General features: G+C 45.8%; 1 protein-coding gene across 2 annotated transcripts in view; it reads left to right on the forward strand.

Annotated features, from left to right (window-relative positions):
* Window positions 1-27161, forward strand: part of VEZT (vezatin, adherens junctions transmembrane protein) — a 197753-nt gene that overhangs the window by 154504 nt on the left and 16088 nt on the right. For both annotated transcript variants that reach the window (XM_086919066.1, XM_086919067.1), the window contains exons 9-10: window positions 2155-2348; window positions 14225-14325. In XM_086919066.1, the coding sequence (XP_086775192.1) occupies window positions 2155-2348; window positions 14225-14325 (295 nt within the window). The remainder of the gene's footprint in view (window positions 1-2154; window positions 2349-14224; window positions 14326-27161) is intronic.

The following is a 27161-nucleotide window of genomic DNA, read 5'->3' on the forward strand; positions in this document are numbered from 1 at the left end:
AGCAGGGGACTTTAATGAGCATGGGTAAGCTACTAGCTAGAAGGGACACCATAGCACTGGAAATCTGAAGCGGAACATTCACACTTAGCCTGATTGCCGGTTATGGACTGGTGCACGAAGTTAGAGAACCCTATTTATGTATTTTCATCTGAGTGACACATGATGCATCATAAAGACGCTCTGTGATTATAAACCTTAATGCAATAACATCCACTATTACGGGTACATGGAATGATTCGCCTCAGTGGATTGGTTGGGTTTTGATGGGGCTCCAGGGTTATTTGACCATTTATGTATCCTGTGATCAAGTTGTTCCTACCTGACAAGAAAAGGATTCGAACAGCGGCTTAGGTGCTACCATCTTCCTTCTCCTTCTGGCTTCATTTAGTGGTAGACTAGGCATGTCATGCAAGGGGTGCTGGTTACCCCTGTAAGGTTTAGTGTGGGGGTGCTCTCTTGATATCTGGGAGAATCAAAATGTCAAGCTGTTTCTGCTGAAGATGCGTTGAATGGACTTCCCAATCTCATGTAGGAATTATGGTCTAAAGGCGATGGATAGAGCCATGTCGCAGCTTAGATGCTCCTGTAGCCGGGCTTCAGGTATTTTATCTACTTTGTGCCATGGAAAATTATCACTGTCTTGGCACGAAAGTCTAGATAATGGTGTACCACTTTTGCCAAAAATGTATGTGAAGTTACTGTATCTTTAACATCTGAGTAGCAAAACTTAAAGGTTGTGATATTGATGTTTCAGTAATTATTTTGCTTTTCCTTATGTCCAGTTTAACGATTTCCTTTTGCCCTGTTTATCTCATTACCTTACAGTGTCTTTGAGCCTGAAGACAAAATCACCCTACGCCCATGCATGCCCTTTAGTTGGTTCGATTTGCTTTCTTCTTTTTTTAGACGTTATTTTGTGTTTCTTTGTCAACAGTTGCAGTACAAGTCAAATATACAAAAACAATACTGCCATCTTCCATCTTTTTACATAAGGCATTGCTGATTCATCACAGATCATCGACGTCCATTACATTATGCACTGCCTCAAGCACACTTCAGCAGGAAATCATGCATTCTTCCTTAGTCCTTTCAATGTGCCCTGCTTTTCTACAGTTCAGGATCATGTTGCAAAAATGATTTTCCGCTCTTTCTTATTTGATGTGCTGTCACTTCAAAGTTTGTTGCAGAGCGGCTTGGGTGCGATAGTTTCACAGAGTATTTGATTGTCCCAGATACCGACAATGTCTAAAATTGCTCAGATATGCATCACATGAGGAAACAAAAGAAGGAAAATGCTCCGGTCCATAGTGAAATCAATACACTCCATTGACTGAGATGTATTATTCAATATATTTATTAAAATTTTTAAGCGCACTATAATTAATTCTTTATTTAATATCTCTATATTGAACTCTTTGTTTCTCTCAACTTCTCAGTTAGATTAGATTCCGGTATGAATAAAAAATATAATTATTTAAAGCACATTACTAATCATATAGTATTATATGTTTTGGCCTATCTGTCTCACGGTTATAGAGAATACTCTTCTCGAACTCGCACCCTGATTATTAATTTATCCCTATTTGCTAAATTTATGACTTCCGCTTTTCTCCCGTCTAGTTAAACTTTCTTTCTAGACCTCCAATCTTGGAAACTAATCCCTTACCTGTGTCAAGCGCATTCTGTAGTTACATGCCTGAATCATCGGAGGGAATATTTGGATCCAAAGTTCTAGCGCCATTGACCTGTATTCAAATCTAAACCGCACCCGCTTTCAGCACAATATTGCCCCAAAGACCTGGCCCTTTTGTAAACTGTACCAGCATTTGGTAATTACTTCCTTTCAGTTTGTAGCATTAATCACACATATGTTCTTTCAGTAGTTTACCTTCTGCTAAATCAAAACCAGTCTACTTATTCAAGGAATAATTGTTGTATGCAAGGCACCGGGAATTACACCTCATACCAAAACCATAAGGAGCAGTTTTCTAATCTTCAGTAGAATACAAAAGATAGCAAGTGTTTAAAAAAACAGAATCTGAATTGGACCAGTATATCTCTCATGCAGTTTACACAAAGTCACAAAATAAATGTGTCAAATTGAAGCCATGACCACCCAGACATGTAAAATACTTTTTTTGATTCTTTATCCAGAGTGATAATTCTGGAAGATGATGTTGAAAAACTTGCTGGCTCCAGAGAGACACCAGAGCCGGAAGCGGAAGCTTACCAAGTGCTAGAGCAGAAGCTGAAGGTGATCCACCCGCACATGCAGGCAAGTAACAGCTGCTGGGAGGAGGCCAGCTACCAGGTGGAAAGAATGATTCGAAGACGACCCGAGAAAAAAGGTACCCACAAAAAAGCTTTTGCTACCTAACTTTTTTAGTATCTGTGGAGACCACGCTTTGTTCCGGTGCTTTAATATGGTGTTGCATATACATTTCAGTTGTGAAGGACCCCATTCACTTGCATTTACTGATGATACTGGGTTTACTGTAGGTCTCTAGTGCCTTCGATGTTTGTGTGGTAAATGGAGTGAGGTGTTGTCAAGTTATCATCAATTTGAAGTCCAGGGTGGGCCAGGCCACGGAAAATTGAACAAATTTGGTGAAATATTGGTGCCTCTGAAAGGACAGCATAGCTGGCAAAAGTCAGTCATGTACTGGCAGTTGCCTGTCGTGACTAAAATCCGAACACTGTTCATTTTTATGATGTTGCACCATTTTAGTAAGTTTTCCCATTTACTTAAATATAGTTCTGCCTACATTTTCAGTTAGGGAGATTGGTGAAATCCAGAAAAAAAGATGTTTCTTTATTTGAATTCTATTTGTCCATCAACCTCTTTTTCGATTTAAGTTGTCATTATTATTTTTCACAATTGAGAACACAAATCTGCGGTACTTGGCTATTTCCTAGTTTTGCAGTAATGTTCCTTGAGCATGACACACCACTCTCACTAGAATGGAATGTCAGGCCTCTGCTGGTGACATCGGATGTGGTGAGAGATGGGCTGTTATCCAAACCCGGCGCCTGTACATTGGCAAAGAGGAAGTCCTTCCTGGAGTATATGTACGTAAACACGAAGGAAGGGTTGGGAAACAATTGATCAGTTCTAGCCACTTCAGATACTGTGCCAACTATTTTGATTTGTGTAATATATTGATTGAGTTTCGGCTCAGGCACAGTTAGTTATAAGAAGCCTTCATCTGGAACAAGAGATGCTTACAACAATAAATATTGCAAGGATCCATAAACACATCGGAATCTGTGATTGGAAACATTGGTGAAAAAAAGTAATCAAAACACATGAAGGGCAATGTATTAGTTACACGAAACAAGGTCACCAACACTTTCTTTGTGAACTCTAGATTGAGTTGACTACTCTGCGCTCCCCTTATAGTTTGCCAACGGCCATGCACAGCAAGTTTTGGTATGCCCACCCCTTCCCAAGCGACCAATCCCCTGTACCCTTCACCTTATATACTTTACCTTCTAACCTTATACATATAACCCTGTAGTGTTAACCTCCTATAATCTTGCACCCTATATCCTTAAGCCTCTACTCTTAAACCTATAACCTGTACCCTTAACTCTGTATAACCGTGCATCCTTACCTTTCAGAGTGTATACTGTATTGTGCTTGAAATAAAAAATAGAAGTACCTGCTTGTTTCGGTGAAGTGCTGGTACTCTCCAATTAAAGTATTACATTTCTCTTCTGAAGTGCCAGTCCCTCTCAAAATGAAAAAGTGCCGGTACTCAGTACTAATAATAATACCAGCATTTGTAAAGTGCACAGCTACCTCAGGTCTGGTGTCCCGGCGCTGGGGGGCCGCCGGGAAGATTAACCCCTTCGCTGCGGCGGCTATTCCGCTGCAGCGCTAAGGTGGTGGGGCACCCGCGCGGCGGCTCCATACTAGTGACGGAACCGCTCCGTCGCGGCTCGCGGGCGAGCTGTGCTTGTGACGGAACGGTTCCGTCACGAACCCGCCCGCCCATTAAAGCATCAGCGCAGGCGCGAAATCAGCGCCGCGCAGGCGCGGCGAGCAGGCCGTGACGGAACCGTTCTGTCACAAGCACAGCTCACCCGTGGCTTGTGACGGAGCGGTTCCGTCACAAGCATGGGAGGGGTTAAGCGAGCTATTGCCCTGAGTCACATGGTGCTGGGCTAACCTGCCGCCGGGGATCGAACCGTGAACCCCTGTGTTCCGGAGCCAGCCGCCCTGGCCGTTGCACCACACCTCTTCCCCTCAGTACTGGACAGTACGGGCCATTTAAAGCACTGATCCTGTACCTGTAACCCTGTACTCTTTAGTATTAACTACGTACTCTTAACTTTACACGCTGTCCCCTTGACTCTGTATTCTAAACCATGTATTCCCATCCCTGCATCATTGACACCTGCACCCTGAACCTTGTATCATATACTCTTAACCCTGCATCCTTAGCTCTCTGATCTGTTCCTGTAACTCTGTACCCTGTTCAGTTAGACCTTTAGTCTTAACCCTGTACCCATTGCCCTCTACTCTTAACCCCGGACCACTAACCTGTACCCCTAGCTCAATACTTTATTTTGCGATATAGCTGCACTCTGATGTAGAGACTACAATGTGTTGTACTGCGGTGTTTGTGGCGTCCATGTAATGTACCTCCCTCGTGAAGGTTGGTGTCTTCTAAGAGTGCGGTATCCTCCCTCACCGCCTGGCGGCCCCTGTCAGCTGTCACGCGCTGGCTCAGTAGCGCGTGCCACGGCTGCTGTGCAACCCATGGGGCCTAAGAAGGGATCCAGAGGATGCGGGCAGAGAGAGGGATGCCGGTTTTCACGCCGATCATCAGATCTGACTCAGAGCCCGCATGATCTACCTCTGGTACACGTGTACAACCAGCTGGAGCCACCATGGCCCGTGGGAGAGGGATGAGCCACAAGCAGAGACTCGTTGAGGCTTTTCTGATCATGCTTCCCGGCAGAAAAACAAGAGCGAGCGGAGACCGGGGAACGGAGACAAACTTGGTTAAATCGTTTCCAGATAACCAGGAAACAGTTACAAATATTTACAAAGTATGCAGAATACAAGACCTGACCTAGACACTGAATGTACTTCAGGCATACAGCTTGCCTACAAACTCATACATCCAATATGTTTCAAAGTAGTAGTAATAGTAAAACAAGCATTTACAATGCAATAGGTCTCGCAGTAATTAAGTTTGAGCTACTGGCATTGCTAAATATTGCAACACCAATTGCAACAAAAGTCTATAAATTGTAGACCAAACATTTATTTATTTATTTATTTTTGTAGCAATGGTGGCATGCTGCGCTTTAAATGAATATGTTTAAAAGTAAAGTGCGCCATACTTCTATTGTTACAATAGTTAATTGTGGCTGCGTTAACAATTGATGTGTGCACTGCCGGCTGGTGGTGTGTGTGCCTGGTAGCAGAGTGCACTGATAGCTGATGGTGCGCGTGGTGAAAGCGTGCACTAACGGCTGGTGGTGTGTGTCTGATGAATGCGTGCACTGACGGCTGGTGGCGGTGTGTGTGTGCTTGGTGAAAGCATGCACTGACAGCTGGTGGTGTGTGTGCCCCTGGTGAAAGCGCGCACTGACGTCTGGTGGTGTGTGCCTGGTGGGAGCGTGCACTAACGGCTGGCGGTGTTTGTGTCCAGTGAAAGCGTGCACTGATGACTGATGGTGTCTATGCTTGATGAAAGTGTGCACTGACGGTTGGTTCTGTGTGTGGTTGTGTGTGTGTGTGGTTGTATGTGTGTGTGTGTGGGGGGCGGGTGAGGGGGCAGATAAGCGTAATGTTGTCCGCTCTGAGGAGCACACAGTTTATGCTCATATTCTGAAGCATGTGCTTCCAGACTCCCTGCTCCCCCTTGAAGGTCGGTCCGAGTTATACCTTGCACTGCTGTTAAGCCTCAATGAATCCCAGGCACACTTCCTCTTTGCATCTATCACCACTGGGAAGAAGCAGTGTACCAGTACATTGATTAATCGGCCGGCTGATGGAGACCCTCCTGTGAGATCTAAAGCATTTCATAAAGTAACCCTCATGTTAGCTCCTAAAGTGACCCTCACAATATATCCTCAAATGACCTTCACATGAGGTAATATAGTGACCCTCCGGTGAGACCCGAGAGTTAGCCTCTTGAGATCCAAGTGTGATTATACCTGAGACGCCAAAAGAAGCTGCAGGGACATGTCCAGGAGCCACCTAAATTACTCAACTGTATTTACAAAAACTACCGAAATGTGAGAAAATAGATGAAAAATAGGTCATGTGCGAAACCCCGACATGCTGCCCCTATGCTAGACGATTACAAAAGTATGCACATGTCTATTTCTGAGCTTTTAAACTATCCTGACATAGAAATAGTTGTCTAACTAGAACATTATATCTAGGACCACTGGGATTATGTGGCATTGATGGACCAAGGTATGCCGCTAAATTATATGGCAAGAAAAGGCAAATTATGAGGCATAACGCAACACATTTTGTTATATTGCTAAACTATTTTGTCTTTTTTACTCACTGTAACACCATCTGGGCAAATATTTCACCTTATTAGCAGTACCTGTTTAACATCCAAATGCACCAATAAACAAATGAAAGATAACTAGTCAACTATTGTAAAAGGTCTTCCACTGCGCTTGAACTCATCGTCAAGCTTTAGTGAGACTTTAGTGAGCTAGAAGCATGCAGCGCTAAGAGAAAGCAGCTGTGTGCAGAGCGAGCGCTACAGGAGATAGATGTACAAAGAAAGAGAAGAGACGCCTTGTGCGCAGAGCAATCAGAAGGAAGCGAGGACTCGTGGCATCACCTTACAGTACACTGTTCGTTTAATGCTGTCCATATCAGCAGACCAGAGGCCTGTAGAGAGGTCCTGGCAGGCTCGGCTCAGCTCCCTGAATACTGGAGGTGGGTTGGGGGGAAGAGATGCCTGGCTCTGGCTCAGCCCGAGGTCCTGTTGGCACCTCGAGCCCATGACGAGCTGAGCCTCCATGTGGCATTGCCTGCCCCTCTCCCCTTACCCCAGGATGCGGTGTAATGGCCAGACCTGCTGACTTTAGAACTGGGAATCGGGTTCGAGTCATGGAGTCGCTCAACATCCTATAGTTCTGGACGAATAAGCTAATATTCCCGGGACAATAAAAATGAATGTGACCTTGTGTAAGGTAACTGAAATGAATGACGCCCCTTAACAGGAGACACGCCCATCCAATACCTGCCCTCTCTGAAGAGCGCATGCAGCGATGGTCCGCTATGTGCGAGTGTGTGAAGGGGTGCACAGAGCTGAAGGAGGTTACAATGAGTTGAGAGGGGGTGAAGGGTGAAATAACTTGCAATACCACCTACCATCATCCTGCCCTAACAGCCCTACATAACGTCTTAATTTGCTAAAATGTGAGGGACAGGACCGCAGCAAAAAGTGGATTGAAAGGATAACGCCAGCAGCGTGGGTAATGTAATAAAGGAAGTGGCTTAAATAACGTGCAAAAACAAAATAAAACAAGCAATTAGTGAAGTTCAGCACAGGAAAGTTATTGATGTAAGTAAAGTAGCGAATCAGAAAAGGGGGTGGTGATGAACAGAGTGTCTGAATTAAGCAGACCACTCTTACCCAGTCCAAAGATCAGGGCTTGATCCATCACCGTTATTTAGCTCACTGCACCATCCCAGCTCAGAACCTGGCTACATGCAAATTAGTCTGTCCCTGGCCCAGTGCATCATGGGAACAGGGCAGACCAAACTACTAAGCCAATTCTTCACCGGAAAGGAGACAAGCTTCCGGGGACCGGTTTCTGGCATTTCAGCCGTCGTCGGCCCGGCTTGCTTGAATCCTGATGGTGCAGTGAGCAAGGGACTTGCACCATCAGGATTCAAGCAAGCCGGGCCGACGACGGCTGAAATGCCAGAAACCGGTCCCCGGAAGCTTGTTTCCTTCCCAGTATATGAATTGGCTTGGTAGTTTGGTTTGCCCTGTTCCCATCATGCACTGGGACAGGAACAGACTAATTTGCATGTAGCCAGGTTCTGAGCTGGGATGGTGCAGTGAGCTAAAAAACGGTGATGGATCAAGCCCTGATCTTTGGACTGGGTAAGAGTGGTCTGCTTAATTCAGACACTCTGTTCATCACCACCCCCTTTTCTGAATCATTTTGTCCACGATAAGCGTGGAAGGGTATACTCAGATGTGAGTCCCTTGCCCATTGCACCATCAGGATTCAAGCAAGCCGGGCCGACGACGGCTGAAATGCCAGAAACCGGTCCCCGGAAGCTTGTTTCTTTCCCAGTATAAGAATTGGCTTGGTAGTTTGGTTTGTCCTGTTCCCATCATGCACTGGGACAGGAACAGACTAATTTGCATGTAGCCAGGTTCTGAGCTGGGATGGTGCAGTGAGCTAAAAAACGGTGATGGATCAAGCCCTGATCTTTGGACTGGGTAAGAGTGGTCTGCTTAATTCAGACACTCTGTTCATCACCACCCCCTTTTCTGAATCATTTTGTCCACCATGAGCGTGGAAGGGTATACTCAGATGTGAGTCCCTTGCTCATTGCACCATCAGGATTGAAGCAAGCCGGGCCGACGACGGCTGAAATGCCAGAAACCGGACCCCGGAAGCTTGTTTCCTTCTCAGTATAAGAATTGGCTTGGTAGTTTGGTTTGCCCTGTTCCCATCATGCACTGGGACAGGAACAGACTAATTTGCTTGTAGCCAGGTTCTGAGCTGGGATGGTGCAGTGAGCTAAAAAAATGGTGATGGATCAAGCCCTGATCTTTGGACTGGGTAAGAGTGGTCTGCTTAATTCAGACACTCTGTTCATCACCACCCCCTTTTCTGAATCATTTTGTCCACCATAAGCGTGGAAGGGTATACTCAGATGTGAGTCTCTTGCTCATTGCACCATCAGGATTCAAGCAAGCCGGGCCGACGACGGCTGAAATGCCAGAAACCGGTCCCCGGAAGCTTGTTTCCTTCCCAGTATAAGAATTGGCTTGGTAGTTTGGTTTGCATTGTTCCCATCATGCACTGGGACAGGAACAGACTAATTTGCATGTAGCCAGGTTCTGAGCTGGGATGGTGCAGTGAGCTAAAAAACGGTGATGGATCAAGCCCTGATCTTTGGACTGGGTAAGAGTGGTCTGCTTAATTCAGACACTCTGTTCATCACCACCCCCTTTTCTGAATCATTTTGTCCACCATAAGCGTGGAAGGGTATACTCAGATGTGAGTCCCTTGCTCATTGCACCATCAGGATTCAAGCAAGCCGGGCCGACGACGGCTGAAATGCCAGAAACCGGTCCCCGGAAGCTTGTTTCCTTCCCAGTATAAGAATTGGCTTGGTAGTTTGGTTTGCATTGTTCCCATCATGCACTGGGACAGGAACAGACTAATTTGCATGTAGCCAGGTTCTGAGCTGGGATGGTGCAGTGAGCTAAAAAACGGTGATGGATCAAGCCCTGATCTTTGGACTGGGTAAGAGTGGTCTGCTTAATTCAGACACTCTGTTAATCACCACCCCCTTTTCTGAATTGTAAGTAAAGTAGCAGCACAGAAATTTAGAAACCGGGGAAAACTTCAAGTATTTAAGCACACTGTGGACTGAGCAGGGGTCGTGGTTCAAGCAGAGTATTATAGAATCTGAGTGCTGGACACTCACCGAAAAGCACATGTATTGGAGAAAAGCGGTGAGGGGTGACCACCTGAGCGAACGAAAGGCAATAACAGGGGCTGTGTAGAAGCTGGCCGGGAGAAAACAACAAGCGATGTGCGCTCTGTGCTGGGGAGGACCATTAAAGGAAGGGGGCGGAGAGGAGCCTGTGAGAACTCTCGCTGAAAGTTCAAAGAAAAGTGGAGATCAAAGGAAGGGTGGGAGGGACATTGGCGAGCGAGCATATGGGGGGGAGGGGGTGTGCAGCCTGGTGAGCTGAATGCATGTGGCAGCAGAGGCAGAGCGCGACGCGCGTGCACGAAGTGTCTGGAGGCGAATGGAAGCTGTGCACCATGCGTGTGGTTGTGCTCACATGCACTGTACCCAATCTGCATTTTAGGAGCACTTTTCAAAGCCCATACTTTATATCTTGCAAGCATTGCTAACGCAATGGCTCAGCAAGACCTTACAAGCATTGCTAACGCATTGGCTCAGCGAGACCTGAAAACGATTTCAGAATGGCTTTTGCTTTCGCAATCCGGGTGCGACTTCGTGATTCAAGCTACAACAGCTGTTTTACTGATTGCTTAACTAATTTAGTTTTATCTGTCCCATTCACGTTTTCTGTCCTTATTTATTTATAATTAATACTTCCTGTGGCAGTATTTCTATTCCGATTCCAGACCTGACTGTGTGTCAGCGCATTATTTCATCATCATGGCCTTCGTGGCTTCTGCGAGTAGTTTTGCAGACTGACCATTGCCGCGTTTTTAGATAAAACACCTCAGGGATTCCCTCCGTTCGAAAAGCTGTGCTCCTATGGGGGAGCCGAGCGCCTCTTCGCAGACAGCCAAAAAGCCATCTAATCCGGGGTGAGAGGTGGGGCTTTGACTCTACGAATCAAGCTACATGGATCTTGTAAATCACACATGAAGAAAGGTGGCATTAAGCAAGCTTTTGCACCTAAAGGCCTTATTCCTTGGTGTCTGCATGCCCACAGATGAATGAGTGCAGTTTGCTCACCCCATCTATCAGTCCCTTTTGCCTCCACAAAGGACAGTCAACAATCCTTCTCTGAGTGCCAGTCTGTAGTGCACACCACCACAGTGCTTCTGCCTGCCTTTCTGAAAGCGTGTGCTGGGCAAGGTGCCCTCCATGCCTCGTTGAAGGGTTTGTTGTTCCAATTTAAAGGTCAGATGCATACATGCTGGTCAAGAACCCTCATGGCCCTAGTCATAAGGCCTTCCCTATGGCAATGCGATTGGAGGCCTCCCCGGTTATTGCTTTCACTCTCGCATCCCCATATTTCCACATGTCCCAGGGCAGTTCTCTCATTTATCCTAGAAGGATGGCCATGCAGTTGGCATACATCCAGCATTGCAGATGTGTTTGTTAAGTCTTCTGTTTCAATAATGTATTGCCTGATCATGCTGGGTGCAGTTAAGCACTATCAGTGGTACCTGAGCTTGTGCCATGCATGCTTTTAATCACAGGGTGTATACAAAAAGGTTTTGGGTCCAACCAAACAGGCCAGCCTGGACCTCAACAATTGCAAAACAGAACACAGTGGCCAGCTTGTATATTTTGATTTCAAATTAGGGCTCACACAGCCCATAAGTACTGCGTGACCAAGCCATTTACTTAGGTAGACATTTATTTTGATTCTTAAAACAAGTTTCAAGCTCATATAAGCATGACATCAAAAAGAAACCACTGTCAAAAGCAATCAGTTCACAAGCAAAAACAGACAATTGTGTGCACAATAAATACACTATGTACAAAAATGAATACTAAATACTCAGTCACATGACACCAAAGTGCAATTTAGAATACAGTGCAAACAACCTAAATTAATTACATTCAAATAACATATACAGCATAAAGGAAAAAAGAAGACCAGTCCTTTAGCTGAAATACCAGTGGACAGGCGGAATCAGAAGTGGAAAACAATTGCCTCCCTGTCACACGGAACCTGTGACTAAATGTTCAATCTGGTTGCACGCTTGCTAAGTAAATGGCTTGGTCCCGCAGTACTTATGGGCTGTGTGAGCCCTAATTTGAAATCAAAATATCCAGGCTGGCCATTGTGTTCTGTTTTTTAATCACAGGGTGACAGCTGTGCTCTTTTAGGAAGGTTGGATAATTTGCTGTTGGTGAGTTACGTTAGACATCAGCTACATTTGTGGCGGGTAGGTTGCGTGTGTGTCTTTCATACTGAACATAGGCAAACCGAGATCAGTAATTATGGCTCAGAAATTTGGACTTAGTAAAAATATCTTTGCAATATGTGACCATTGTGTGGACACTTGAAAAACTGACAGTGCATTTATATATATTTTTTTCTCTGCCGGGCTGAGAAAATATCATGTGCTTAAGCTGCAACAGATCTTGAAACTTGAATTAGCTAAAGCGATTTAAGTTTCAGTAGATTTATTGGGGTTTTCAGAGCAACAGTCAGGCGGTGGAAGAACTCCTTTCTGACTTTCCCATTGTCGAGACCTGTGATAAAGTCTATGTGGGCAAATGCAACTTTGGAGTGAGTTTCTTTTAATATATATTTGACATTCTTACTTAGTTTTACACCTTGGTTACTTTTGGTAGGTGACTAATACCATTTATGGGAGACAAACTTTACTGTATATGCCTTTAACACACAGGTAACACGCAGGTAACTTTTTGTACCTTTACCGATCAATACCTTGCCACACAGGTCCTTTGTCCCCTCTAAATAACATAATTTTCATGTTATCTAAAAAATGGAATGGGTGCGGGGAGAGGTAAAGGGAGGTAAAGGTGATTTTAGTATACAAGGGTGGGCAGGGCCGGACTGGCCACAGCGGGCACCGGGCAATCCCCCAGTGCCGATTTTGGGCAATTGGGGTCCGTTTTTGTTACAGTTACAGGGACGTTTTTGCCCCCCCCCCCCTCCCCGAGTGAGAGAGGGGGGGTGGGGGAGCTGGCCGAGCACTTTACCAGGACCGGTTGTGGTTCCCAGTCAGGCCCTGAGGGTGGGTAGAGATAAAGGGAGATAAGGAGTTAAAATTAAAGGGGGAGGTTAGGGTGTACCCCCAACCCCCCACAATTCTATATGGACAAAGGCGAGTTGGGGGTTCCCCCAAAAAGAATTGATGTGTGTGTGTATATATATATATATATATATATATATATATATATATGTGTGTAGACAAATGCACACATTTATATGCACACACACATATATATATAAATATATAAACCAGTGGCGTTACATGCATGGTAATGGCATGCATTATAAAGACAATACAGCCCCCCTTTTTAAAGTGAGTTCATTTAGTTATGCTTCTGCTTGTGTTAGTGAATGGTAGTCACCAGTGTGGCGTGTGTAGTTCTTTTAAAGAGTACCAAAACAATAAGTGCTTTGAAAATCATTATTAGCCCTGTAGTTTAAATGTGTTTACAAGTAAACCTCCTCCTTAACGAAAAAGAAGAAACAGTAAATCAAGGTTTAGTGAGATGCTGCATAATGGATGCTGACATTTGCAACTGTATACGGACAACCTTGGAAATTGTTGATAAATTGTTCATTGTACACCAAGCCATTTATTCATGTGTCTTTTACAGCACTTGGACACCACTCTACCGTCCAATGTGAATTATACAAGTGTTAGTAATATATTAATTTACGTTGTGCTTTGTTCTGCAGCAGCTACTTTGCATTTCCAATGAGGAAAATGTTCTTGTAATGATCAATTATTTCTGATAATGTAGGAATGTTAGATAATTAACTAATAAACTATTGATTTGCACAAACCACAAACAAGAGATAATTTAGGTTGTAGTGTGCTTTATGTAAATAGGCATATTTATATCATCATCCACTGAATTTTCAGTGATTTCTACTAAGAATTCTGTATTAGTGCTTATCACAAAATGTTGCTTTATTATCCAATATGGGTTTTCTGCTATCTACGGTGCCAATTAATGCGTAATCTAGCTGTGTGTGTGTGTGTGTGTGTGTATACATATATAGTTAGTTGTCTAGCACAACAGACAACAACTGTGAGGTTACAGCTTTTCACAGACACACAGTTTTGTGGTGGGCTGGTGATAGAGACTAAATATGCTCTAATGTAAATATTGGGTAGTGACCGATTGGAGCAAACATTTCTAAAAGATGTCCTTAATATTCAGCATGCTTCAAGAGACCGATTTGGATAAAACCAATCCACTTGGAAGGCTAGATCTTCTTTTTTCTTCCTTTAATAATTAACCCTCAAGTTTAACTCCATAATCATTTTGAACACATAGCTAAAATGTCAGTTTGTTTTAGGAAGTAAAAGGCAAATATGGTGCATTTGAAGTAGACAGAGGATGGAATAATCTGGTTTGTGTTTAAGATGCGTCGCAAAAGCTGTGGAGATAGCGAAGAAACAAAAATAAATATTTTTTAAATAAATAGTATTGTCTTCATCTTTGGAAAAATAAAAAATCAAGTTGATTGATTGCTTATGTGAGATGTTAATATTGAAGTTAATAAGTAATTTTTAGCTCACACAATCTCTTACCACTTGTTTTTACTTTATTAAGACAACTCTACAGGTCCATGTGAGAATTCCCATTGTACACCAGTACCTGTGACCTCCCCTCCCCTCCACATAGAGGACAAGGATCCCATTCCAGAAGAACAGGTAGGAACATTTGCGGTAACTATTCCACATATCCGGACTAGTGGCTCCGAATTGTCCAGAATGTTTAGATCAATGATGCCCCTGTATGCAGCTTCCAAATTGGGTTACTGGTCGAGGGGGGTGAAACCCTACTCAAGCATCAACCGCACAATTCTTGTTAGGGTGAAACCCAAGTGTTAGAAATGGGGTTCTATAATTGGCAGAGGTATGCCCCTATGTCCAACTAGGGGACCCTTCCTTCTAGTCAGAGTAAGGGAGTTAGACTTTAGATGATCCCCTGCTTGGCACGAGCAGACAGGCTTATCCCACAGGCAATGCGTAAAGTATTTGTACCCAAACACACAGTAACACAGTAAAAACACCACAAATGGACACCACACCAGTAAAGTATCTTCATCTAAACCCGACAAGACCACAACAACAAAAATTCAACATACAAGTACCAAGATATACTTTTAGAATGGTTACTTCAAAAATAGACCTTGTAGAAACAAAATAGCTCCACCCAGTTCTGCTGTCTTCGGTGCAGCACGACAACAGGAAATGGGGACAGCATTGCGCAAATGAGACACAGCCTATTCAGCCTTTTCAGGTGCAAGTGAAACTCCTCCCACCACTCTAAATGCAGCGATGGTCTATTCAGTCCAGCTCTGAGTCACCCAGGAAAGGTAGGACACACCTCAACCCCTCTTGTGGCTGTCTACAGTGAATGCACATTCCCAGCTTCTGTCCCTCCAAAACCAGACAGTCAATACACAAACAGCATAGGCACACGAAACGGTTAAACAAGAAAATGGCTACTTTCTAAAAGTGGCATTTTCAAACGCAATTTAAAAACCATCTCCCTAAAAAGATGTGTTATTAAATTCTGAGTTCAGAGAGCCAAAACTCAATTTCTTCATCTCGTCCCAATGGGAAGTTCTACTTGTTAGCTGTTACAAAGAAACTCCCATGTTAGCCTAGGGGGCAGATAGCCTTTCAATAGTGAAAAACAAATTTGACAGTATTTCATTATCAGGACATGTAAAACACACCAACACATGTCCGACCTATTACATACACTGCACCCTGCCCATGGGGGTACCTTGGGCCTACGTGAGGGGTGACCTACATGTAAGAAAATGGAAGGTTGAGGCCTGCAGGTAGGTGCACTTGCCATGTCGACATGGCAGTTAAAAACTGCATGCACTTCCACTACAGTGGTAGGTCTAAGATAGATTGACATGGCTACCTGGATGGCACAAGCAGTGCTGCAGGCCCACTAGTAGCATTTTTTTACAGACCCTGGCACACTCTGTGTACTTGACTGGGAACTTACCAGTAAATCAAATATGCCAATTAGGAATAACCAATCATATTCAAAATTTATACTGAGTGCATATGCAGTTTAGCACTGATTAGCAGTGGTAAAGAGCCCAGAGTCCTACAGCCACCAAAAACAGGCCAGGAAAAATAGGAGGGAAGAAGCTAAACGTTTGGGTATAACCCAAAAAAAAGCAGTGAGGTTTAACTTAGAGGCAATGTGTAAAGTATTTATGCAGTACATAAACACTAATAAAGTGAAAACACAAGAAAAACTCCCACACCAATTTAGAAAAATAGAGTAAAATTTAATATATTAATCGAGACAAAAACAACAAAAATCCAGTCAGTAGAACCAGAGATATGCAATTTTAAAGATTTAAGTGAAAATAGTGCCCAACAGCACAAGGCGCCAGCTGTCGTTGTCTGGTCGTGCCGGACTCGGACAAAGTCACATGTTCAGACCGACCACAATGGAGCGCGGGCCGGATACTGGGACGAAGTTAAGCCTGCTCAACAAAGTACTTTAAATCTTGGTTGTGAAGAGTTGCAAGATCCCACATCAAGGTTGCCTTGCGCAGTACTTTGTTGAGCGGGCTTCAGTATCCGGCCCGCACTCCATTGTGGTGGGCGCAGTTCCATTGGGCTTCGTGCGGCAATGCATGGTCCAGCGTCGAAGATGTGTTGCGCAGCAGCGGTTCTGATGAAGCCATCACGAGGCATGTGTTGCGAGGTCCTGCGTCGTCATCAAGGATGCTGTGGACGAAGACTTGCGATGCAAAGTTCTCTGTCTTGGATATGTCGTGTAGCAGCGGTTCTGAGGAGCTGTGGTCTACGATGCAAGGTCCGGAGTCAGGAATGCGTTCTGCAGCAGCTGTTCTGCCCCAGAGACCACAGCTGGGCTGGCAGAGCACCTTCAGACTCGCAGCAAACAGGGACCAGGTGCTAGGTTCAAGGTGGTTGTAGCCTTTTCTGTCTCTGAGGCTCTGACCAGGAGGCTAGCCAACTAGCCCTTGGAGTCAATGGTGGTCCCTGGTTCAGGATTCAGGTCCAGTCTTTTTCACTGAGGCAGCAGAGCATCAGAGAAGCAGTCCTTCATGCAGCACAGCAGTCCTTCTGAGTCTTCCAAAGGTGTACTGAAGATTTTGGTCTGAAGGTCCACTATTTATGACTGGTACCAGCTTGGAAGTAGGAAGAGGTTCTGGAGGTTTCCTCCCACCAAGATGTTTGAAATTTCCTGCCTCCCTGCCCTGGCTCTAGCTTGTCTAGGGGCACAAAATACAAGTGTGATACCCTTAGTGAGTGTGCTGAGGCACAGACTTTGTAACATGCAAGTTGGGTTGGTGACTGCCCGCCCTCCTATCAAGTTTGTATCACTGTCTGAGAGCAATACACAAAGACCAACTTCCAGCCACACCTACTCATGTGTCCCAGGCCACAGGCATCGAGATGATTAGGACAAGAAAAAGCTAACTTTATCAAAGTGGCACTTTTAGAATTGTGACTTAACATCTGAATTTACCATTAAAGATGGTTTTAAATCACAATTCTTTAGACCCCAAACTCGACAAGCCTACCTGCTCCCAATTACAAGTTATCAATTATTAAATGTAAATAAAACAAAACGGTGTAATCCTATGGGAGAGGTAGACCTTACAGAATGAATTTGAGAGTTTTTCACTACCAGTACATGTAAAACTTAAAAATACATGTCCAACATTTTTTAATGCACTGCACCCTGTCCTATGGGCTGTTCATGGCCTACCTTAGGGGTGACATGTATTAATAAAAAGAAGGTTTAGGCCATGACAAAAGGTCAAAATGGTAGCTTAAAACTGCACACACAGACTTCAGTGGCAGACCTGAGACACGTTTTAGAATCAATAATTTTTATTGTGTGGTATCTTAGAAGCGTATGCACAGCGTAACTGCCTACATCAGAGAGCCGGCAGAGCGTAATATGAGCAAGGAGACACAGCGTTCAGGTCTACACCCGGGAGGGCGACCCCACGATAACTTCAAGCCTATCTTACGGCGTAGCACACCCAGCAATGCCTACCACTTTTAAATAACAAAGAAAAAAATGTAACAACCCACCCACCCATAACCACCCCACCACCCACTCTCCGCATCAGTTCCAGTACGGTCATACATGACCTCTCGCTAACCAGCTACAGCATGGGCACTCTACCCTTTATCCCCACTCTTGGAGGACCCAGGTGGTTCCAGCGGAATGAGCTGCAGAATTTGCAAATATTTAGAACAAGTCACTTCCCTCATATCCTTGATGTGGATCTGCAAGTATGGGGCCCATATCTTCGCAAATTTGCTGCCCCTCCCTTCTACACTGAGCAATAGTCGCTCCATAGCCAAGAGCTGCCAAAGACGATGAATCCAATCCATTGGATCATGTAAGGTCGAAGCAAGTAATGCCATCGCGATCTGTCTCCCTCTCAAGGATTTCAGCGGAAAGGACCTAGGGTGGGGGAGACCCAACAACATATATTCAGGGGCTCGGGGCAGCTTAATCTCAAATGCAGCGTCAATGTCCTCAATAACCGCTGACCAGTAACACACTAATTTCGGGCAGTGCCAAAGTAGATGAATTAGGGTACCAGTTGAACCACACCCAAGCCTGCAGAGGTCTGTCTTGGACTTGTCCCAGTAATGAATGCGCTCCGGTGTGTAATACCAATATGTTACCACCTTATAGGCGGATTCCGCCCCTGTTGTGTTGTACACAGTGTGATGTGCTCGGTATAGTATGTGCTCCCACTCCTTAAACGATAAGGGCCTCCTCAGCTCTGTCTCCCACCACATTTGCGCTTTTATACGGTGTCCTTTTGGGCGCTCAGTAGTCCTAGCATACAATTCAGAGATGAGTTTATGATCATCCTTTTTGCATACTAGCCATTTTTCAAAGGGAGTCAAAGGCCGGCACATTTTGGCAACATTTGCGGTGTCTGTAACCCAGTGAGCGACTTGTTGGTAGTAGAATGCATCTGAGGCCGGTAAATCATAGTCCTTACACAGTTGCAGAAAAGGAATTATCCCCTCCATGTCAAAAAGGGAGCCCACCCTTTTGCAATCCTCCTCCCTTCAACGGTAACGCCTGCCCAGGCTGAAAGTCGGGGTTGTCCACTATGGGGGACATGGGAGAGGGAAATGTGGTCCAGCCCTTCACCACTACCAGCTGATCCCAAACCCTGAGTGTTGGGAAGGTAACCGACGACGAGTATAGCCCCCATCCTCTGCCACAGCTCCCGCCAAATATTCGCTCCAGCCACTGTCTGGTCCAGGAAATTCTAATGTTTACTAGATAGGGGCCTATTCCATTCAACAAGGTAGCGCAGGCATGCTGCTTGATAATAAGCTCCCGCCAGCGGAAAGCCTAATCCTCCCTGTGCTTTCGTGGAAGAAATGTGTGGATGCGAGAAGCGCAGTTTCTTACCCTTCAATACAAACTTGCTAAGCAGCACTTGCAGTTTCTTGATTGTTTCCGGCGGCGGGCATAAAGGTAGCATTTGGAAGATGTAAAGGATGCGTGGAAGCACCGTTATTTTAACTGCCGCTATTCTTCCAAACTATGCCAACCTAAGATATGACCAGGCGTCCAGCGCCTTGGCCGTTTGATACAATAATAAAGAATAATTTAGGGAGACCGTTTTCTCAATGGTCGAGGTTAGCCGGAGGCCCTGATAGGTGATGTCTGTTGGGGCCCAATGGAATGCGAAATCTTGCTGTAAGTCCAGTACCTCACCCATAGGCACAGAGATATTGAGGATCTGCGACTTAGCGAAATTGACCTTAAACTCCAGCAATGTTCCCAAAGTCTGTAATTTCTTTGGTCAAAGACTGTGGAGTTAGCCAGGGCTGGGTAAGTGAGAGTATTACATTGTCAGCGTACATGCTGATTTTATGCACGTCGGCCCCAAATTTGAGACCTTCAATGTTAGGATTCGATTGAATCCGCTGGGCAAACAGCTCCATATAGAGCGCAAACTAAAGCGGGGATAGGGGTCAACCCTGGCGCGTTCCCCGAGCAATAGGTAAGAGGGCTGACCTGCAACCATTAGCCCATGCTGCAGCCTTAGGGGAGGCATATAGACAATGAACCCAACGGATAAAGTTGCCTCCAAGCCATACTTACGCAGCGTCGCAAACAAATATCCCCAATCAACGCGGTCAAAGGTCTTCTCCGCGTCTATTGAAAGCAAGAAGGCCTGTGTTCGTGAGTGGTGTACAAGGTTGATGATGTGCAACAGTCTCTCTTAGAATTGTCTCCCCCCTGCCTAGTAGGTATAAAACCCGACTGGTCTGGGTCTACTATATTGGCCATTAGGGGGTTAAGACGCGATGCTAAGATGCCCACAAATAACTTTGCATCGATATTAAGCAGTGAAATGGGCCGGTATGACCCACAATCTCTGGAATCTTTTCCAGGTTTTAGGATAACAGAGATCGATGCCTCCAACATTGTAGGCGTCACTTCCACCGAATCAAGGAAAGAGTTGAAAAGCTCCGTTAAAAAGGGAGTCAGCTCCACACAAAATGTTTTGTAGAAAACGGCCGAGAAGCCGTCCAGCCCTGGAGATTTAGCTATTTTTAACCTTGAGATAGCCGAAATTACCTCCTCAATGCGAATGGGAGAGTCCAGAGTTTCAGCTGTGTGCTTGGGTATGGGAGAAATACTGCAGGACTCCAAGTATGGGCTAGGGGCATGTAAGGGGGCATCCCTATCTGCATAAAGGCATTGGTAAAAGTTGCGAAAGGATTCAACAATGCGGTCATCGGTGCCAGATTCCATCCCATCGTGATCGCGAACAGATTGAATGGCAGACATCTGAGTTTTTGCCCGTAATCTATGTGCTTGCAATTTCCCACATTTATCACCGCTTAGGTAAAATTTGTGTCTCAACCTCAGAAGAGCGTGCTCCGCCCTATCGAGGTCCAAGCTCTTCAGGATCCGTTGTCTGTTTTCTAATTCTCGCCACAACCTCTGAGCTCCTGTCCGTTTATGCACCGCCTCCAGTTCTCCCACCTCCCTTTCCAACTCCACAAGCTTCTCCCTATGCAGAGCCGCAAAGGACGCTGCAACCGCGATGAACTCACCCCGCGTTACCAACTTCAAAGCCTCTCACACTGAAGCAAGAGGGGTAGATCCCTGGTCATTATCCACAAAATATTTTATTTTAGTATCCTGTATCCGTTTGATCACCTCTTCAGAATGGAGGAGGGAATCGCAGAGTCTCCAACCCGGAGGGCCTGAATGCGAGCACTGCGCCGGTAAGAGCACGGAGATGAGGGCATGGTCCGAAAGAAAGCGGGGATTGATCTCAGCTTTGTGTAAGCTAGCCCTAAGGGCTGGGGAAGCTAAAAAGTGGTAAAGTCGGGCATATGTTTTGTGTGCTGCAGAAAAGTATGGGTGTTGTGATTGCCACACATCGTGTAGGCCGCAGTCCTCCAACCACTTCTTCCCAGCCTGTGAAAGCGCCCCCGTTAGGTGTACTCACTGTCCCGACCTGTCCAGGTCCGGATCCATTACCACATTTAAGTCACCCCTAACCAAAATTGCCGCATCAGGGTAGGCTAGCACCTCGGTTAAAGCAGAGCGAAGGAAAGGTTCTTGTCGTTCATTAGGTGTGTATAGGGACCCCAGTGTAAGGTGTGCGTCCCCCACTGTATCCTGTCTGCCAGCAGCTTGCCCTTAACTTCTGCAAATGTTGAGACAACTTTACATTTAGATCGCGCGCTGAACAAGATCGCCTCACCATTCCTTTCGGACGTCCCAGAGGACCAGAATTGCTGTGGAAATCGCCGATCGCGTAATCGCTTGGTGTCTTTAGCAAGGTGGTGTTTCTCTTGCAGCAGGCAGACATCGCTATTGGTGTTTTCCAAGAGGGAGAGGATCGCTGTGCGCTTCACTCTGTTGTTTAGACCTCAAACATTCAAACGAATAACTTTCAAATCTCTACCCATCATTATGCCAGGAGGGATGGAGAACTGAGCAAGCGCACAAATCTGAGGAGCACAAACACCGCGAAGAACCGCCTGCGCAGCCTAATCACATGCCAAACCCACATAGGAACTGATGCGGAGACCCAGAACAAACCCAAATAAGTCCCATCCCCAAACAATAAAGAAAAACTAAGCAATGAGAGGAAACGGGGTAAACTGGGAAACATGACAAAAGTTCGTCTCAGTAGTGAAGATCCTGGGGGTCGTGTCAAGGAAGCAGTCAGTCCAACAGTTAATACTTCCCTAACTCTCCAACACCAGGGGAAAGACGACCTTCTCATACAATTGGTCTCTTCCCTCCGTCCGGCACACGCTGGAGGGTCCAGATGGATGCCATGCATTGGGCAGCTCAAGGGGATTTGGGCCGCTCTGTTACTTGCATTAGCGAGGAAGGGACCGCCTCTCCTTCCAGTTTGCTAGTAGCCGTATCCAGTTTGGAGCTTTATGGTAGCGTCCCCACTCTTTGCCATTCTGGGGAGCGTCGTCGCTGGTGAGGTATTGGCTTGTTCTCCCCTTACGCAGCAGGGGCCCTCTCGAGACCCAAGGTAGTAAACGCTTCATCCAGGGACCGAATCTGAAGGAGTTTGATCTGAAATTTGAAAATTAGGCGGAACGGGTGGCCCCAAGAATAGGGAATGTTCTTTTCACAAAGATGATTAGTGATAGGTTTGAATTCCCTGCACTTAATCAATGTGTAAGCTGCCAAATCCTGGAAGAGCGCAAGGTGATGCCCACGGAACTGTATGGGGTTCAGATCCTGTGCCCTCCGGATAATGCATTCTTTTAACTGGAAGTCATGGAAACAGACCAATATATCTGGAGGGGGGACCTTGGCACCACGCGGGTTGCCCACCCAGTGGGCCCGGTCCATTTGAATATCTTGAGCTTCCTCATCACCTTCCTCCTTCCAAGGGACCACTCGAATCAGGATATTATTCCGCCTAGAGCGGTTCTCCAGGTCTTCTGTGTGAGCTTGTAGATCAAGATTCTGCTCCTGCAGGTGTAGCATCTCCTGCTGCAATTGGTGGAGGTCATCTTTCCTACCAAGGTTGTGATTCTCCAGGGTCGCCACGTGTTCACCGATGCTGTATACATCACACCTAACCTCTCTCAAGTAAGCAGAGAGCTGGGAACGCAGTTCTTGAATGTCTTCCTTGATTGCCGAGAAGAGCTCGACCATAAAAGCCTGGGTCGCTGGCGCGTCATCACCCTCCATGTGGCTTGCCTTTGGATCAGTCTGGAATTCGAGGGACCCGCTATTTTCTGGAGGAGTTCTTTCAAAGATTTCTCTCTCCGACCCCTGGCCGAAGTCATGGTGAGCCCACCAGATCCCTACAGTCTTCGGTGTCCCCCACCACTCTGCCTGCAGGGGAGGGCCAATGCGCTAGAATCCTGAGAAGGCCTCCGCCTTCGCCGGCAGGAGCCGGACTTCACAATCAGAGCACCACCCTGGAGCAGGAAGCAGCGCCAATTCTTTTCGGTGAGCATGTGCCAAAGCTGCAGGCTCTATCTCTGTGTGCAGCCAAACCCGGGAGCCTCCTGCACAGCTGCACTGCCCACTGAGCAAGGGCCGATCAGCGCTCTAACAGGACCGACCCACTTCATCGACCTGGTCACTGCCGCAGCACCGCCTTACCCCGGGGGGGACACCAGTTGCCCAGTTCTCCTGAGATGCGCCAAAGCACCGCCCAGCCACAACACACAAAGTCCACTTTGCACAGAGCCCTGGCCGGAGAGGATTCTAGCAGCAGACTGGCATCCGGGGCACACAAATAATCAGGAGTACTACCTCAGCTCGCTGAGAAGCACCCACAGCTGGCCACAGACGTCAGTAGGTGCCAACCATCGGTCTGGGGGATGTAACCCACCCACCAAGCAGTACCACACCGCGCCAACTACCGCTCCGCACTCCTAGTTTTCTTCAATGCTGCCAGGTAACTGATGAACATTTAATGCTGACCAGGGATTTTGTTTCTCATCGGCCTACGGGCTGCGTCCACATTTGCTAGGCCCCACTCCTCCACCAGGCAGGCTGCTCGCACGGCAAGGGGTATCCTACGCCTCAGCCGGATTCATGGCTATCTGCCACCCTGCCACACCCAGCCAAAGACACCGAGGGGGCATGCAGCAGCCACCGCCACTCATAGGGGGAGGGAGCAGCTCCATCCGGCCAAACCCGCCGTCCGCCGAACTGCGGACCGAAGCCACCACGCGCACCTGGCCCACCCTCCTCACCTCACCAGGACGCGGGTGCCGCCGAGGACTCCAGCCGTCTCCCTTGGTCGTCACTGCAATGCGTAGGTCCCCAAAGCGTCACCCACGGTTCATGGCAGAGGCGTCGGGAGTAAGCAGGCCCGCTTCCCGCCAGGTCCAGACTTCAGCCAAACCTGCCAACCGCCAGGGCGGGCCACAGCGGGAGAGCGCAAAACGGGCTCTGGGTACGCAGAAAGGTAAGCGCCTCAAAGCAGCGCCGCTCCGCCGTCCACCCCTGCTCAGGCTCACCACCAGCACTGCTTGGGGTCGTACACCAGCCTGAGCCCGTTAGGTCGCCGCCGCACCGTGGGATGAAAGCCCCCTGCGAAAGGAAGCGGCACCTAAAGAGAACGTGTTTTTGGTGCCGGGGGCTCAGCCAGGGTCACTCCGCTTGTGGGGGTACGCCGATGGGCACCAACTGGGGCGATAAATCAAGGCTAAAGGGTGGCGGCACCAAAGGGACAGGAATTCACGTCCTATCTCACGGCCATCTTGGCCACACCACCCTCCCTGAGACATGTTTTAAAAGGCTACATAAGTGGGTCGCACAAAAAAGGGCTGCAGGGCCACTAGTTGCATTTAATTTACAGGCCCTGGGTACATATAATATCACTTTACTAGGTACTTAACAGTAAATTAAATGTGCCAATTGGATGTACGCCAATGTTACCCTTTTTCAGGGAGAGAGTACAAGCACTTAATGGCTGGTTAGTAGTAGTAAAGTGTGCAGAGTCATATGGCGAGCAAAATGAAATCCGCAAAAGCAGAAGGGTTGAAGGCAAAACGGTTGGGGGAAAACCAATCTAAAGATGCCAGGTCCAACATATACTTAACATTCGAATTCTTACCATGTGCGGTAAAAGCACAAAAGCGGTTTAACAGAGATACTTTTAGTTTGCACAGTACTTTTCACCACCAATTATTTTGTTTTAAACACCTTCAAGTACTGCTGACATAGTCAACATTGCCGCACCATGCAGACAGCATCAGCTCTGTGTAAATATTAGCTCTCATCTTATATAGTACTGATAAGAATAAGTATACCCCATAAGAGTCCCAGTCTCTCTCCGCTAATGTGTCCATTTCTGCCATATGGTGTCTTGACCTTACAAATAATTTCAGCACTAATAATGTATGTTTATGCCAGGCTTCATATTTTGTAGACTTTTTGTGGACACCACTTTTGCTCATAAATTACTTTTACCCTCCTACACATTGCTTTGTCCACTGGGAAGATTCATTCCAATAGATCAGGCTTTTGTGTGATACGAGAGGATGGTATAACAGTGATTCTCTGCCTTCAAAGAAAGTACACATTTGTGAGTTTCTAAACTGACTGATGTCCTGTCACATGAACCCGGTCTTGCTGTAAATAGAGGCATTTATTTCTGATGTGAGTACCGCACCACAAAGTGGTATTTTCACATTGTGGTCTTTCCAACCCAGATGGTCAAGATGAGGGTAGAGAGCACATTGCCAGCATTTAACTATTAGTTTAGTAAGTGTAGGTTCGAGTGAAATGCTGTCACACCAGATTTAGAGATGGAGATAGTGAACATCACTTTGGGAAATGTGAATATTCACAGAGAGCAGCTTTGGATCCACTTCGAAGGGTGTGGACAATGGAGAGCAGGATGTCTGGAATCTGAGATGGCACTATATGGATTTAGTGACCTTACTTCAATGCTGCTTTTTGCACCAAGATGTGACCTGCACCACTTACAGGTGCATGAGAGCCATTTCAGGATCTAAAACTTTAAAATAAAACTCTCGTGCCTGTAAGTGGTGCCGGCTCCATCTTGGGGCAAAAAGCAGCACCGGAGTAAGGTCACTAGAGGTCTCTAGTACACCGGAGCTATTCAGATGATGAGGAATCTGCAGGTAGATCTCGTTTCCACAAAAAAGAAAGTTACCGGAAGTAAGTAACATTTTCATTCTGACAACTTAGAAAAAATCTACTTTAAGAACTAATACAAACACCTAGGGAAATCTAGGAAGGATCATCGTCTTGCTCAAAGCGTTTCCGTCCATAACCAACAATGGGAAGCATAAGACAAAATTCCACTGATTCCATCATCGAAGTTAGGTGTGCTCATGTACGTCTACTTCAGAGATGCACTCTTTTTTTGGGAGTTAGTAACTTAGTCTATCAGTTTACATAGCAAGTATCTTTATTAAGTTAGGTTTTGATACAAATATTTCGGTTATGCAAAGGTCTAGGATTAATTAACCTTATACGAGGTACCATTTGGCTGTTTTGAATAAATATAAGGGTACCCAGCATTGGAACTATTTGTATAGTATTGCCTGTCATTGTTTACTATGGTATAATTTGCTGTGTCGTATGTTATGGAATGGCTTGTCATTGTATAGTATGGTATGGTATGCATGGTTATTGTCTAGTATGGTCTGGTACATGTTGTGATTGTATAAAACATGAAGTGGCAAGAACTGCTACTGTGTTAGCGCGAAGAAGAGACACATCAGAGAAATACATGCAGTTGCACAGTCTGCTTTAATTAAAAGCTAAAATTGCATGTTGAAAAAAAGGAAATGCTTTTAAACATTAAACAAGTCAGTGGGTATAGGATCATCCTGAAGGATCTGAAAGCAATGTTGTAGTAAAGATTGCACTAGGAAAGCAAACAAAATATATTTAAACATTAATCGCTATGGAGCTTTTAAACATTAAATAAGTCCGTAGCTACTGTGTAAGTGCAAAGAGGCCCAGCAGACAAAAACATGCAGTTTCACAAACTGCTTTCCGTGGCTACATTGTTAATGCGGAGAAGAGGCACAGCAGAGATAAACATGTAGTTGTACAAACTTCTTTAATTAAAAAGTAAAATTGCATGTTAAAAAGAAAGAACATTCGTTTAAACAATAAAAAAGTCCATTGCCTCAGTGTAGCTTGTAGAATATAAAAGCAATGTTGTATCAAAGGTTGCATTTGGAAAAACAAAGTGCTTTTGAACATTAAATAAGAACGTTGCTACAGTATCGCCCGGAAGGTTTTAAACATTAAATACCTGTGTTGCTACAGTGACAAAGAGCCTCAATCTAAAGAGAATTATCTATACTTGGACTATGCTCCATCGAAGCAAAACTCCATGGCCTTCAGACAAGGCCTCTATGGGCTTGTCTGAAACTGGGGTGGTGTGGTGAGCAAAATAACGATGGATTAAACCCAAATCTGTGACTGGGGTGAATTTTTGCCAATGTGCAACATTCCGTCCATCATCTTGTGTATTTTGCTGTTCGCC

Source organism: Lissotriton vulgaris, chromosome 1_1, assembly GCF_964263255.1.
Source record: "Lissotriton vulgaris chromosome 1_1, aLisVul1.2, whole genome shotgun sequence".
Lineage (NCBI taxonomy): Eukaryota > Metazoa > Chordata > Amphibia > Caudata > Salamandridae > Lissotriton > Lissotriton vulgaris.